The sequence below is a fragment of the Ursus americanus genome, chromosome 36, assembly GCF_024610735.1.
Source record: "Ursus americanus isolate L20-20 chromosome 36, mUrsAme1.1.p, whole genome shotgun sequence".
Lineage (NCBI taxonomy): Eukaryota > Metazoa > Chordata > Mammalia > Carnivora > Ursidae > Ursus > Ursus americanus.
In genome coordinates this window covers 4,209,877-4,225,348 of record NC_142162.1, presented here as the reverse complement: position 1 = coordinate 4,225,348, position 15,472 = coordinate 4,209,877, and the positions used below count along the sequence as shown (strand labels likewise).

The window sequence follows — 15,472 nt, the reverse complement described above, 5'->3', positions numbered from 1 at the left end:
TAAAGCTAGTTCTTGACTAAGTCAACATTAGAATTCAAATCACAAGAGTTTATATTCCTAAACTGAAAAACTTCTCATGACATCTTAAATCTTCATTCATCCCAGATCTCTGGGTTTCCAGATACGTTCACAGAGTTCATAGGGCACTAGAATTGAAAGGGACATTAAAAATTCTCTGATTAGCCTCCTCACTGAAGTCCATACAGATTAGATGACTTGTCCAACCACACATATTTATTGAATTTACTGAATGAAATGAGCCTCTTCCAGCATGCTCAAGGAAATTACAATCGTATCTTCCATATGTCCCAGTGACATAACCCTAAAAACCATCAAGGTGGAACTCTCACGCAAGTGCATATTCAAATGTCCCTTTATCAAACTCTTCAACTTCATCTTCCCACGTAGAGGAAGGCATGCTACTATACGGGTCTAGCAGGATTTTGAAGCATCTGATAATAAGAAGTCCCAAGAAGATACACAAAATCCCAACAAAAGCAAAGCCAGTTTTTTGCTCCAGAGTCAATGAAAAAGCTGATACTTCGTTGACACTCATCTTAGCTGAAGAGTTGCCACAGTAAGTACTACTCATTATTCACTGTCACATCATTCCGGCTCTTCAGAATTCCTGCTGGAGTCACCTCTTGGCCTAGATACAAAATTAGACTCAGTTTAGTGTTATTCATGTATGGTATTGAGCAGCTAATTGTTTTCTAAAATCTGACAGTTTCAGACCCTCTTGACTTAAGTCACAAAAGACACGTGGAAACATCAGATAGGGATCAGGATCAAATTGGCATTGGAGATGCTACTTCTATCGTAGTCATTACAGAACTGCCTTTGTGGACACCTGAAACTACCTATATGCACTAAATATGAAATCAGGTATGAAAGGGAATATTCAAATAATTAACCCTAGAAGCTTTTGATTCATTGTGAGATGGTCAAGTCACTGCTTCCTTGACCTGAACTGTCATCTAATATTTACTTTCATTTTTGCATGTGTAGATAACATCATAAATAATCATAGAGTGTGAGCTGGTCAAGCTCTCTAAGGTCCATGTTTTAAGGTCTATCTCCAGTGCCATTTTGTCTGATACAGATTCTGATCCTTTTAAATAGGTGTAATGTCTTCTCTCTTTTTCAGTTTCTTAGCTTTTAGACTTATGTACTGGTCTTTTCTTTCCCACTACCACTCCAGATGCTAAATATTAATTTCTTAAAGAGATAAATTGTGTTTTAAAAATTATTTTAATAAGAGCAGCACCCAACGTAGCATCCTGCAAGGAGTAAGCAGCAGTGGTTGTGAATCACTAACCATGTTCCCACCATCGCCATTAGCTTTCAGCACCCTAAATAAACACAAAACCCAAGTTAGACAGCATATTTTCTATAAACTTTCAGCTTCAAGATGAGCTTCCCAGTTCTCTTCCCAAACAGATGCCCTTCTGTACTGTGATTCTAAAACTACAGAAAAAATTGTTCAGAAGGTATGTGTTGGATTGAAGCAAAACAGATTTTCCCATTTGAAGTCTTCATGTTAAGTAAATTAAGCAATTAAAACTAAGATTAGTTAATTAAATCAAATGGCTGCTAACCCATTGCCACCCTTCTTGAGGGGACTTTTATCAAATAGCTTGTCATCCAATAACAGAGAGTAATAGATTTTTTTGCGTTTGCATTTTTATTATTGCTTTTTCTAATAATTTTTAAAAATTACTGATTAAAATGGCTGACCCTTCGGATGTTTTTGGATTCAATTTTCAGAAAACAATTGATACAGGAGAGGTAGGGGATGTAAAGAGTAAAGAAAGGAAGTAATTAATAAGAACAAACTCATAGCTTTCAAAGTTATTCACCAATGAATACCAGTTAATACTAAACAATATTTTATTTTATAATAGTTGGGATTACAAAACAGCTTTATCTTCAAACCTTCAGTGTCAGGAATATTTAATACAGGGGCGCCTGGGTGGCACAGCGGTTAAGCATCTGCCTTCGGCTCAGGGCGTGATCCCGGCGTTATGGGATCGAGCCCCACATCAGGCTCCTCCACTATGAGCCTGCTTCTTCCTCTCCCACTCCCCCTGCTTGTGTTCCCTCTCTCGCTGGCTGTCTCTATCTCTGTTGAATAAATAAATAAAATCTTTAAAAAAAAAAAGGAATATTTAATACATTCTGTGGTATGTTATTACTTGACTTGTTTGTTTAGTAAACAGAAATGCATTGTTTCAAAATTCTCTGTTAAACTTCTTTCCATAAAATCATTTTTTTCTGCCCTAATACGTATGGTATAGTGACTATACTCTGATTTTTTAAAAAATTTCGTACCACTTAGGTGGCTCAGAGTGATTTTTCTGATTGCGCTCTCGCACTATTTATCCTATGGAAGACATGAGACTGGACTGGATATCTAATGACCTTGAGATTTCACAAGAACTTTTTTTCTGACGAAATCTCTACTTTTATTGCTTCTGTCAGTTAAAGGTCTTTTGTTGAGAGTCATACATTCTCTGGTTCATTTGCTTAATGAGCGGAGAAACTGAAAAGCAAGATGTTTCTACATGGAGATGCTGAACCAAACCTTTGTTGGGTAACTGACTGATTCAGCCAAGTAGCTAGTTTGGAGTATTTTTTCACCAGAGTCATGACTTTGCTAGGCTATACCATTTGAATATTTCAGAGAACATGGGGGTGAGAGGAAGCAATAAACCTGGTTTACTGGTGGACACTGTGGTGCGGTGTGTCTAACAGGCTCCCTTCGATGGGGGACTTGCTGCCCAGCAGCTGGGACTGCTGCCACCAGATAGTCTTCAGCTGTAAGCCCCTTTCACGGGGAGCTGCCTGCCTCGTGCAAGGTCACTTCTGTTCTTAGGGCACACCATTTTTAACGACTGATTGATGTAAGAGTAAAAGACCTGGTCATCTCGACTCAAAGGAGCACAACCCTGAAAGGCCATTCTAGATCAAGAGTTGTACATGGAGTAAACCAAGACTGTCACTGGCTCCACATTACAACTCAACTTCTGCCCACTCCTGCCTAGTTCCCCACTCTTCCACAGGTGTTGAGCCCAAGGGCATTACTTAAATGTCCTCACACTAAACTCTGCCTCAGAGTCCGGTTTCTGAAGAACCAAACTTGCAACAATTGGTAGCACAGAAGTGAAAACATTTGGGCAGTTTTAATAATCTGTACGTTTTCCAGCTAGTTTATTTTGCCATTATGTAGAAACAACCTAAACGATGTATAATTATGATGGTAGTTCAATTTATTTATGTTTTTAAAAATCGTAATGCAGACAGAGACACAGGGTCATAGCTGATCCTTGGAAGAGTTAAGTCAGTTAGCTCTCAGTGATTAATCCACTAGTCTCTGTTATTCGTATTAAAACCCATTAACTGACCTAAGAAACAGACAAACAAAAAGAGGCATTTTCTAGCTGTAGCAATAAAACGCTCAACTAATTTGTCACTACTAAAATTAAAACACAGGATCTTCCACGTTTGAGATACGAAATCCCTTATTAAATTATGTAACACACCAGATAATGCCTTGTTCTGAGGGTCTCAATCTGTGAATGACTTTCCTTTTTAATGGAAAAATAACTAGTTCTCAAGTACCGATTATAGATCGTTCTCAGCATATCATAGGTATCCAAAAAATATTTGAACTGAATCAAAGTAAATTTATTGAAAAATATAATTTTTGGCCAATAAAGTTCTAATTTCTGAAAATCTGATTTTTAGGCATCCAGGAAACATGTCAAAAAACATTTAACATTTAGTTGAAATGAATAAGAGAAATTTTGTTTGATTTCAAAAAAAAATTGGCCTTGGAGATAAATATCAAAATTCAGTAGCTCAGAGTTCAGTGTTTCTTGTTTGATTTTATCAGACTGATGAGGAATAGCGTTCCCAGAAAGAGTCACATGACTTGCACTCTTAAGTGATTCCGACGTGTAGGGGAGAGGGTCCATGCACAAACAGAGAGAAAACAGCATAGTTTTCTACAAAGGCAATAGAAAAGAAGAGGGAACAAACTTGTATTTAACATATATTGCATATCAAACATCGCTTTACAGCTGTTATTTTATTTAATCCCCCTAATAACCATATAGGGTTAGTATTATTATCTTAAACATTTTGATGACAAAAGAGATGCAAAGATCAACAAATTTAGAAGGAATAGAGATTTCACTCATTTAGGGATCAGGAAAGTTTTTCTTCTAAGAGACTTTGCGATTTGAGCTGAGTCTTGAAAGACAGAAGAAGATTTAGATATGTGAGGAAGGAAAAATGACAGTAAATATGAAGATAGAAAAGTGCTGAATTTGTTCAGAGGAGCAATTTGTTCAGAACAATTTGGCACAAGGAAAGGGGAGTATGGGAAACAAAACATTGGAAAGGTAGGTTGAGCCAAAGTGCAAAATCTCTTGACTGTTAGGCTAAGAGTTTGCAATTTATTTGCCTAAGGGCTAAGTTGCTTGATGATGAGGCCAAAATAGACAAAGATTTAAGGGAGGGAGCATCATGGGAAAGAAATGGTCCAGATGAGAAGCAATGTGGGCTTGGACTAACAAAGTAGATGTGTGGGAGAGGAAATGGGTTTGAAAGATATGTGTAAAGATATTGGGGATAGTTTTGACAAATGATGGAAGGTAGCAGGCCATGGAGAGAGAGGTATCAAAGATGGCTCCGCTCTATTAAGCCTGGACAAGTGTAAAGATAGTGCTTTCATTAACTAAAATAAAGAAAATATGAGCAAAGTGTAAATTTAGAAAGTAAATGAGGAGTTTAGTTCTGGTCTTCGTGAACTTATGGTGTCCATACCTGACACATAGTAGACACTCAATAAGGAGTTTTAAACAAATTAACCCAGATCATGTTGTCCAGCATAAAGTTGCTGGTGGGGAGAATATCTTAAGGATATTGTTAACCAAAAAAGTTTGTGCGGAAGAATGCCTCCGGGATGAAGAGAGTTTAATACATAGAAGCATTTATAGATCAAAACTTAAGAGAAGGAAAGAATTGTTGAGTTTTGCAGAAAAGCGAAGACCAAGGAGGATGCTAGCTGCATTCGAATATTTGAAGTGTTACTGTAGGAAGCCAGATCTACTTGTTCTGGATTGATCCAGGAAGCAATTTTGATGTAATCCCATTAAGGTTCTATTTGCAGTCACCAAAAAGGATTGAAGATAAAAGAAGCGTAGCAATGAGCCTCAGAGAATCCCTCTTACAAGAAGAAAGCAGGATCTGCTAGTGGTGGTGTATAAGGAATGATCAGAGCCATAAGTGAATCTGTAATGGGAAGTTCACTTGAAACAAAGGAAGCTAGAGTTTCTAAAGGTGTCGGTAAACAGTGTCAAATTCTGCAGCGGTGATGGAAGCTAAGTGCTGAAAAACAGGGGCTTGGGTTTGGCATTCAGAATTTTTTCATCATTTAAAGAATTCTAGTTGAATGTCCAGGGGGGACACTAAATTGAAGAGGGTTTTGGAGTGATGGGTAATGAATAAACGAAGCCAAATGATAAAAAGAAACTTGACAAAAAAGACGTTTTACTTACACAAAAATTTAAGTGCAAAAGTTTAGATCTAAAGACCAATTATTTCCAATAATAAGAACATGATTATATATTCTACTTTTAAAAGCAGAGCCAAATAAACTCAGTTGAGGTTCAAAGAACTAGGAAATTTCCATTTTTAACCAAAAATTGGGGTGATAAAGAACAGGGGTTTTATTAATATCTTAAAAGGAAGAACTTGAACTTTTATATTCATTTTAAAATTCTACCTTATACTAAAGATGAAAACAAAATACAAGTCAAGGTAAACAACTAAAAGGGTAGTATTTAAAGGTTGAAAAAAAGTCTGGCCATTGCTCCAGGCTGTGTCTACACAAGCAAATAAATAAAAAGTTAAGCAATTACCTAACAATATGTTCAGCAAATAGATGCTCTTGGTAATTTAAGCCGTAAGTGTAGCATTTGAAATACCAGTATTTTCAGGCCTAAATTTTTCAAACATCTGCCCAAACGTTCCATTTTACTTCCTGCGTGAAATGAACAATGTGTCTCATTTCAACAGCAAGTCTAGAAGGTTTTGAGAATATATTGTTAAGTGCAATGAGCTTTGTACCTTTCTATTGATATAGAGCATAATTTGATAAAAAAGTATCGCTAGTAACAAAATACTGTTAAAAATAAATAGAACTCTCCATTTACAGTACTGACTTCTTCATAATTAAGAAGATATCTGGAATTACTGAATGAATGTGGATAAAAGATACATTTTCACTTTCTCTAATCTGTGACAGAGATGGAAAAGCACAACAAATCATTAGCTTCTGTAAAACAGACATTTTAATGCCTACCTCAGAAAGAAAACATCATCTTAATATCTTGTTTACTGGGAAATAGAAAAATGAGAGACATTTAGACCATGAAGTTTCAAAACCAGGATAAATAAACCCTGTTGAGAAAAAAGAAATGGATTTTCAAAAAAAGAGTAGATGTAAAATTATGTGGTAGAAGTTATTTCAAATATGCTACACCACAAAAATGGATAAGAAGATCAACATTTAGGTACTTTTGAAATGAGCAATTGAGTTGAAAGTACATCATTTCCTCCTTCATGGCAATTGTCAGGAACTGGGATTTTTAAGTCTTGATGAGTCATAGGATTGGGCCAACTGTATACCTGTAGACCAAAAGGCCAAAATCTCACTCAATAGCGTTGTAGTTAATAACCAATAAACAAAGTCTTTCTATGATCAGTCATATAAATCATACCACTGTGAGTAGTCAAGCAAAGATAACAGTATTTTTATAACTAATATATATATGTATCTCCTTTCATATGCATGAATGTTGTATGTGATTTTTTTTCTGTGAATAAGTTTACCGATTAGAAATATAAAATTTCACTTTTCAGAAACCTATAGCTAGTTTGCATGCCACAATATGCAATTGCAGAAACCAATATTGAAAAGTATATGCCCATTAAAAAAAAAGGGAACCTTCTGTATTTTATTTTAATCAACAGGTTTTTCCCTCTGGTTTATTTATCTGTTAATGATAGTCCGAAAAGTATATCTGAAATGACAACTATTATAGTGGAATATGGTATTCTCGGTGAAAAGTATTTTGATATTGGATATCAGATATAGTAATCTTTAATGCTAATAATATGAATACTGATGATTTCATGAAATGAGACATGTAAGAAAACCTAGGCTTAAAAAATAATGAATCCTCCCATACACACCCCCCACCAAATATCGAGGTTATTAAATCCAATTCAAAGTAAACAGGGAAAAGAAACATGATGCAGGCCACTTCTGCACTGAGCTAGTTAATCATCAGGAGTGGAATGTGTTGGAATTAAAGGAAAACCTTAAATTACAAACCCAGATGTCTTATCATGATTCAGTACATAAATTTCAGGCCTTCCCAGAGATCCAAAACCCTGGGATCTGCCAGAATTCCCCTCTCCAACCTTTCAGATGTTAACCTTAAGAGAATCTTCTTCGCATGGCTCCCCAAGGACTCTGACATTGGATCTTTTCAAAGCACTGGATATCTGGTCTGAAAATTTTCAAAATGTCTCACTAGAGAAACCTGGACTGTCGTTATGGTTCTGCCTTGTTTGTCTCCAGTTCTCTTTGGACATATTAAACTAAAGAAGCATAGAAACCTCCTACAAAACATTATGGGAGAAGCATCAGAGAGCTAACTGCAAACACAAAACACATTTTTTTTTTCTTTTTGGCGACAGCAGCAGCAGCAGCAGCGGAAACATCAGGGCTCTTTTCTCCTTTAGAATTTGAACTGACCAGACCCGCAGGCTCCATCCCCCCACCCCCTCCTTCCCGCTCCCTAGCTTCAGAAATACAAGAGAATGAGAACAGGCTTCTCATCTGGACCTTCACTGGAACCCTGTCGGTTAATGCGGAGGGTAGGGGGAGAAAGTTACTTCGCAGACAGCGATGTCTCACCTTCCATGCTTGTTGCCATGGAGATGAAATCCAGTGAGTAGACTTAAGTGTTGGCAGGTTTGTCTGTGTTCGCTGATCGGTTCAGTAAGAATGTAAAAGGCGTGTCCTGGGAACCTGCGTGGAGTCACAGGACCGTGGTTAGCGCTCTCCTGGCCTACGTGTGTAAATGTCTGTGTCTGTCAGTGAGAGACAGAGGACGTGGGCGCCCGCGAAGTACGTGTGCGCGCGCTAGTGTATTTGCAGGAAAATGTGCCTGGATTTATTCGATGTGGCAGAGTAAATATTTGCGCGCGCGCGTGTATGTGAAGGCGTCTGTTTGTGAGACAGTGAAGAGTTGGAAAATGAGAGGGGGAAGGGAATGGGCCACCGCAGCAACAGGCTCTATCTATTCCTCAGTTTTGCTAAAAAGAAAAGAAAAAAAAAAATAGGTGCTCATTTTCACTCATATCACACTGCAGGTTAGCAATCGGAGTTCATCACCCATTTGGCTTCCTAAGGCAGTGGGGGTTTAATTAATTTATTATTAAAATCCTTGTTTTCCTCTCCTCTGCATCAGTAGCTGTGCCGCGGGCATTTTGTTGTGCTAGTCCACCGCAGTCTCAGTCGGGGAGTAGACGCTAAATAGGTCTTCCCTCTCCTCCGGTAAGAGAAAGATAAGAGTGAAAGTGTATTGGTTTAATTGGGGACAGCATGCGTCATTTGGACTTATTTTCTCCCATTTTTCACCTTTTCTTTTCTACGGAAATTCAACCGAATCCTGCCCCCCCCCAGCCTCCCCCCTCAACGCTTTTTAGGGATTTGTGTCTAGGCGCTGTCCATAGTGCTGAAAATTGCGTAGTAAGATCTACCTATGAGCTAGAATAGACCAAGACAGGAATGTTCCATAAAAGCCCATATGTAGTTGCAACACACGTTTTCTAAACAGTGTTAGGTACGTAGACTCTAAACTTAAACGGCATTGAAAGCAAAGCAAAATAAAACAAAAGAAAAACAACAACAATAAAAACTCTTCCCCCATCCCTACTTATGGGTCTTGTTGTCCAACTCAGTTATAAGCGTCCAATCCTACTCATGTTTGGATACTATATCCAGAACCTTCAAATTGCAAACACCTGTAGATTCTCTAAAAATTTGATTATTGATCCTGTAAATTATCAAACTGTCAGCAATTGGGGAAAGTGTAGATGCAGAATTGGGTCATCATTAATGTAAAAATGCTGAAAGCACATGATGTAAAGATGTGTTAGAATTCAATAATAAAGTGAAGACAATGTATAGGGTCATTTGGTGTATTTACTAATTTAGAAAATGTCATGGTCTTACAAGAAATGGACAATGTATAACTGGTAGTTCATATAAGACTATACTCAAAAATATTTATTCTTTTTCATTTAAAACTATTAACCACCCTGGGGGCACCTGGGTGACTCAGTCGTTTAAGCACCCAATTTTTGATTTCTGCGCAGGTCATGATCTCAGGGTACTGAGATTGAGCCCCACAGTGGGCTCAGCCCTTAGCCTGGAGGCTGCTTGGGATTCTCCCTCTTTCTCCTTCCCCCCTCAAATAAATAAATAAATCTTAAACAAAACAAAACTATTAAACACCCTATAATATAGGTGAACTGCCCACCAATGAAAAAAAAGTGGAAGAAGTTCCTCTTCCAGTAATATGTTCTTAGGCATGGATTTATAGACTCTTTTTTAAAGCTTGCTAAGGGCCCCATCCTATTTTGGTACTATGTACTAGAGCAGTGCCTCCTGAAATTTAATGTGCATATGAATCCCCTCAGGATCTTGAAAAAAATGCAGGTTTTCATTCAGTAAGAGTGAGTTTGAGTCTCAGATTCTGCATTTCTAACAATATCCCACGTGATGCCAGAGGTTGCTAGTTCAGGACCACACTTCAAGCAGCAAGGTTCTAGAAATATTGTATTCTGGTGATGCAGTCACTCATAGGGTATGGGAAAGAAGGTCATTTTCTTCCATCTATTTTGTATGTTTCTAGACTGTTGCAAGATTGTTTTATTGAAATAAGTTCGGAAGTTAACCATTTTATTTACACAATAGTAATAAATTGTTTATAACTCAAACTGCTTATAAATTTGATCATTTTGTTTTGATTTTGACATTGTCTGAACATGTACTACAGTTTACATCACTCTGTATTTTCATACTATAACCTGCAATCACCCGTTCTCTTTGCAATCCAAACTCAAGGAAAAAAAACTAAGTTACGTGATTTTACTGCTCATATATGGGCCCCACGCCAAGGATTTGTTGTCATGATTGGAGATTTTGACTTCTCAGTTTATGACTTTAAGTATTATTTTATACTAAGTGCTCATTATACTGATTTTACAAAATCTGAATGTTACAGATTGAATTTTGACCCAGTTTAAGAAAGTGAGATAGGACCATTGTTTCATAGATCATTTGAATAAATGCTGATCTGTAATGTCACTGACATAACACGTGTGTAGTTAGATTTTAACGGTTCTTCTGGATAGCTTTCTTCTTTAAAAAAAATCCATACATATATCAGTTGATAAGTGTTTTTAGTCAATGCTTTTGAATTGATGCCAAAGGCAAGTTTTGACTATATATTAGGTTCCTTGGTGTTAGTGCATGATCTTGACCTTTTTCAAGCTGTATGAAAGGTGATGATGCTCTGGAAAATCTGCAAAGTGGCTCATTCAGGAAAACGTAATAAATTAAAAATCCATTATGTTCCACTTCCTTGCTAGTTGCTGGGATTCAAGATAGATGATCCTTGGCCTCTGACCTTGATGAGATACATTGCTAAACAACATGACAAGTCTACTAAGTTTTATAGAAGAGTTTAATAATTTATATTTTATTCTCCATTGCCAAAGAAGTGATGAAGAATAGGAAAACAGGCAAAACCCAGAATACCTGCATTTCAGGTCCTTGTCAATGCCTGCTGCTCAATTTTTATTTTAAAAAATTGTTGAAAGATAAGAAACATATGAATGCTTTTCTAAAGCTCACATGGTTAATCCATACTTTTGGGTAGTCTATGATTTATTTTCAGAGCAATCCAAATTATTAGAAGGTAAATACGTGGGTGGCATTGTTTAGACCTTCCCCAAACAGAATTGCCTTTCCTATGCTTCGACATTATAATTTCAGCTTATATGCAAATATTCTGTATAAAACAATCCTCAGTTTACATGCCCTGCTCTATGTCTACTGTAGGGTTCCTACTAAAGACTTGGACTTGCCCAACACATCACTTACTATTCCTTATATAAGATCTCTTTAAAAACATTTCTTTCATTGCCAGTTTCATGAATTGAACTCCTACTCACTTAAACCATCCAAAAAGCTAAGTGGTTTGTTTTCCTCTTGTACACAATGCACATCATATAATTGATCCCTTTTGCCTTTTTTTTTAGTTACTAGGGATGTCCAAATTAAATTAACAGCTAAAAATTAGTAACTGTGTAAAATATTAAGGCCTTTATATTTGTGTTTTTTACCTATTGCTTTGACTACTGCGATTTTGTTTTCTTAGGTATCAGTATATTATTTTCTTTTCATTATCTGTTTTAATGTGTGTCCTACATAAATGTCCTCACAAAATCAGAAATGAAGTAAAGAAATTAAAAGTAAGTAAATAAATACATTTATTTTTCTACTTTTTGGCCAAAAATGTTGACTACTGTGTAGGAATATATAGTCAGTTGTTCTATAAGTTTGTCTTTAACAAGATACTAAAATATTTAAAAAAAATCATATAGTTAACTATGAAGATAAAAATATAATCTATTATGACTACATAGGTGTTAAGCTAGCAGGAGAAAATTTTAACTTAAATGACTACAGATCAGCTTTATTTCAAAACAGTTCGTTTCTCTGTTTCTCTTTCTATATCCTAGTGTCCTTTATATGAGTAGGACTTTTTTTTTTTTAATGTCAGAGAGTGGAAGTGTTGTTTATCTAATTTGCTAGAAGATGTGGCAACTATAGAAAATTAAAGAACATGACAGCCCCACTCTTATGAATATACTTTGGAATAAGAGTCTCACAAAGGAAATAAAAGCAAGAATTTCTTCTAACAAGCCAGCTCAGGATTCTTTTCAGAGGAAAATTTTGCTTGCTGTGAATTCTTGCCACCCTGGCTCTAGCTGACTTCTTGCTCTCAAGTTTTCTATGGTGGGATCATCTCTTGAACTTATTAGGCCAACATGTTACCTTCAGCTCTTCATGGAAATCTACACCTTGTCTGGCTGAAGTTTGATTATTCTTTCTAAACTGAAATGTCTTTATGTAGCTGGGTCTTTTTATTTGAAATGTTGCTATTTACTCAAATACTGGACACTACAACTTTCAAATGTTGAACTCTAAAAAATGTATTAGAGACAAATATAAATTATTTTTGTTATAAACATTAAAAAATTAATCCAATTCTTATTTGGTTTTAAACGGTATTAGATAATCAGCTACAACCAAAAGTCACCTGTTTATCTTTAAAAAATTCATTCTTACCTATTCTGAGTATCATTTTTAGCTATCCATGCCCTTTTCTCACATGAGTGGTTTTAATTTTTGGGGGGTGTTAAGATTGATTGAAAATACAATAAGAAATATATGCCCTCTACCTAAAAATAGATGCAGGAAATTCTGCTCACAACCCAGAGTATTCCTGGGCCCTTGGAGGTCCAGTTCTATAATCCCAAAGTAATCTAAGGAACAATCCAAAAATTTCAGCAAAAATGAACGGTCCATGGTCTTGTTCTCAGTTTTGCAGTGAAGTATTGACTGGCTTAAAGTTTTGAATTTTTTTAAACCACCCTATTAATTTTCTATTTTCTTTCCTTGGACTTCTCCCTCTAGGTCATTTTTCCCATATGATCTCTAGAGAGTAGCCAATGCTGAATATGCTGACATAGGATTAGAGAGTACAGTAATAGGATGATTAGATTTGATTAGAAAATGACTGTGGGATTTTTGTCAACAGTGAAGAAATTATCTAAAGTAAGTGGACTCGTAAGTGAATTGAGCCTGATGACACTTCAGTGTAGATAATGATCTAATGCTGGTCTGTTTGATGAGTACCATTGAAAATGAGATGTTATGTTTTGCTGGTAAACTTTTCTGCAAAGAAAAAAAATGTGCTAAATGCTTCAGTTCAGAGTGATCTATTTGAATGAAGTTTCACTTAATTAGTTTTAATTTACAGCCCATAAGCCTTCAATTGTTTCATTTAAAGTGTACTTCAAGCCCTCTACTATATTTACTGCTGAATCTAATGAGTATGATAAGATACCTTGGGCACAATCTCCACAAATGTGTGAGCAATAACCATGGTATAATATATTTAATTGGTTTATTTTACTGGGTCAAAGAAACAAAGAAACAAAAGGAGTTTATTTTGCTGAAGTGTATGTTTCTGTAATATGAATCAGTTAATACATAATTAGCAAATAAGTATGTCAATAGAATGTGGAAATCAATTCATTTATATACAGTTTTCTTCCAAACATTAGGGTTTGGCTACCAAATGAAACAGCTTAACCCCAAGTCCACACTAACTGAATGCAGTGAACTGTGGAGGAAAGCAGTCCTATACACATGCAGTGAACTGTGGAGGAAAGCAGTCCTATACACATGCCCATTCACTCTGTCTTACTCTTGGCTCAGTTTGGCCATGTGTTCTGTCTTGAAAATGCATATTTATTGGTTCTTCCTGATCTTTGTGCATTTGTCCCTATTTTCATAATTCAACCTTTCTTTACACTTTTTCTATCATTCTTTCCTAACTAAAAATTTTCTTGTGAGGTTCTAGATATGTTGCAATGTATATTTTTAACTTGTATTTTTAGTGCTACATTTTCATTTTTTGTAAATATTTTTGTGGTGCTCTGGTTATGAAGATGGATGGGTTTTACATTTTCCACCCAACATTATTTTTTTTACTCCTAAATATTTTCAGTTATTTTACTCCTAAATAATATTCAGTTATTGAGTGGGCTTTATTTTTTATATTTATTTTTTTGGAGAAGGGGGCAGAGGGAGAGAGAGAATCTTAAGCAGGCTCCATACCCATCACAGAGCCTGATGTGGGGCTTGATCTCACAACTCTGAGATCATGACCTGAGCCCAAATCATGAGTCAGATGCTTAACTGACTGAACTGCCCAGGCACCCCAAGTGGGCTTTATTTTTGGGGGCAGTTTTAGTAGTACAGACAAAGGGAGCAGAAAGTACAGAAAGGTCCCATATGCCTCCTCTCCCCTTGCCCCACAGTTTCATTTATTATTAAAATCTTGCATTAGTGTGGTGCATTTGTTACAATTGGTAAACCAATATTGATACATTATTATTAACTAAAGTCCATAGTTTAGAGTTCATCTTTGTGTTGTTCAGTTCTATGGGTTTTGACAAATGCTTAATGTCATCCATCCACCATTATAGTATTATAATAGTTTTACTTCTTTAAATATCTGGTGCCCCACTTACTTATTTCCTCCCCTTCCTTTCCACCCATCTGCAGCATGAACCTCTGGAAACCATTGATCTTTTTACTGTTTCTATAGCTTTGTCTTTTCCAGAATTGTATGTATGGAGTCGTATAGACTCTGTTACTTTTTCAGACTAGCTTTTTTTCACTTAGCAATATGCATTTAAGGTTCCCCCGTGACTTTTCATGATTTGATAGCTCACTTCTTTTTATTGCCTAACAACGTTTCACTGCATGGATATACCACAGTTCAGCCATTCACTTATTGAAGGACATCTTGGTTGCTTCCAATTTTTGAAAATTATGAATAAAGTTGCTATAAACATTCATGTACTGGTTTTTGTGTGAACATAAATTTCCAACTCATTTTGGTAAATCCCTAAGAGTTCGATTGCTGGGTTGAATGGTAAGACTATGTTTAGCTTTGTAAGAATCCTCCATATTGCCCTTCAAAGTGATTATACCATTTTGCATTCCTACCAACAATGAATGAGAGTTCCTGTTGCTTCATGTTTTTCACCAGCATTTGGTATTGCCAATGTTTGGATTCTAGCCATTTTAATGGCTATATCATGGTATCCCATTTTAATTTTCAACTCTGTAATGATATAAGATATGGAACATTTTATGCTTATTTTCTGTCTTTGTATCTTCTTTGGTGAGGTGTCTGTTCAGAGCTTTTTTCACTTTTTAATTGGGTTGTTTGCTTTCTTATCATTGAATTTTGTATATTTTGGATATATGTCCTTTATCAGATATGTGTTTTGCAAAGATTTTATCCCAGTCTGTCTTTTCACTTTTTTAAGTGGCTGGTTATTTTCAGGGGATGATTTTGTAGAACAAGAGTTGTTTTTTTTCCCCCGGAAATGTGTGCTTTGTCAAAGAAGAAACACTTGCATACTTGATGTCATATTTCTACAACTAAGCTAGCCAAATAAAACTCACATTTTTCATATTCTAAGTAAAACTAAACTGAATGAGTGTTTAGTCACTTTA

The 15,472-nt window shown here is 36.0% G+C and overlaps 1 protein-coding gene across 1 annotated transcript; it reads right to left on the bottom strand.

The window, feature by feature from the left end:
• Positions 1-346: 346 nt before the first annotated feature.
• CTXN2 (cortexin 2) lies at positions 347-592 on the bottom strand. The gene has a single exon (XM_045812160.2). It carries the CDS (start codon positions 590-592, stop codon positions 347-349), a length of 246 nt encoding a protein of 81 aa, XP_045668116.1.
• Positions 593-15,472: the final 14,880 nt, after the last annotated feature.

Excerpts from the sequence above, each read along its gene's own strand:
- CTXN2 (XM_045812160.2), bottom strand. The coding sequence starts at position 592 with ATGAGTAGTACTTACTGTGGCAACTCTTCAGCTAAGATGAGTGTCAAC.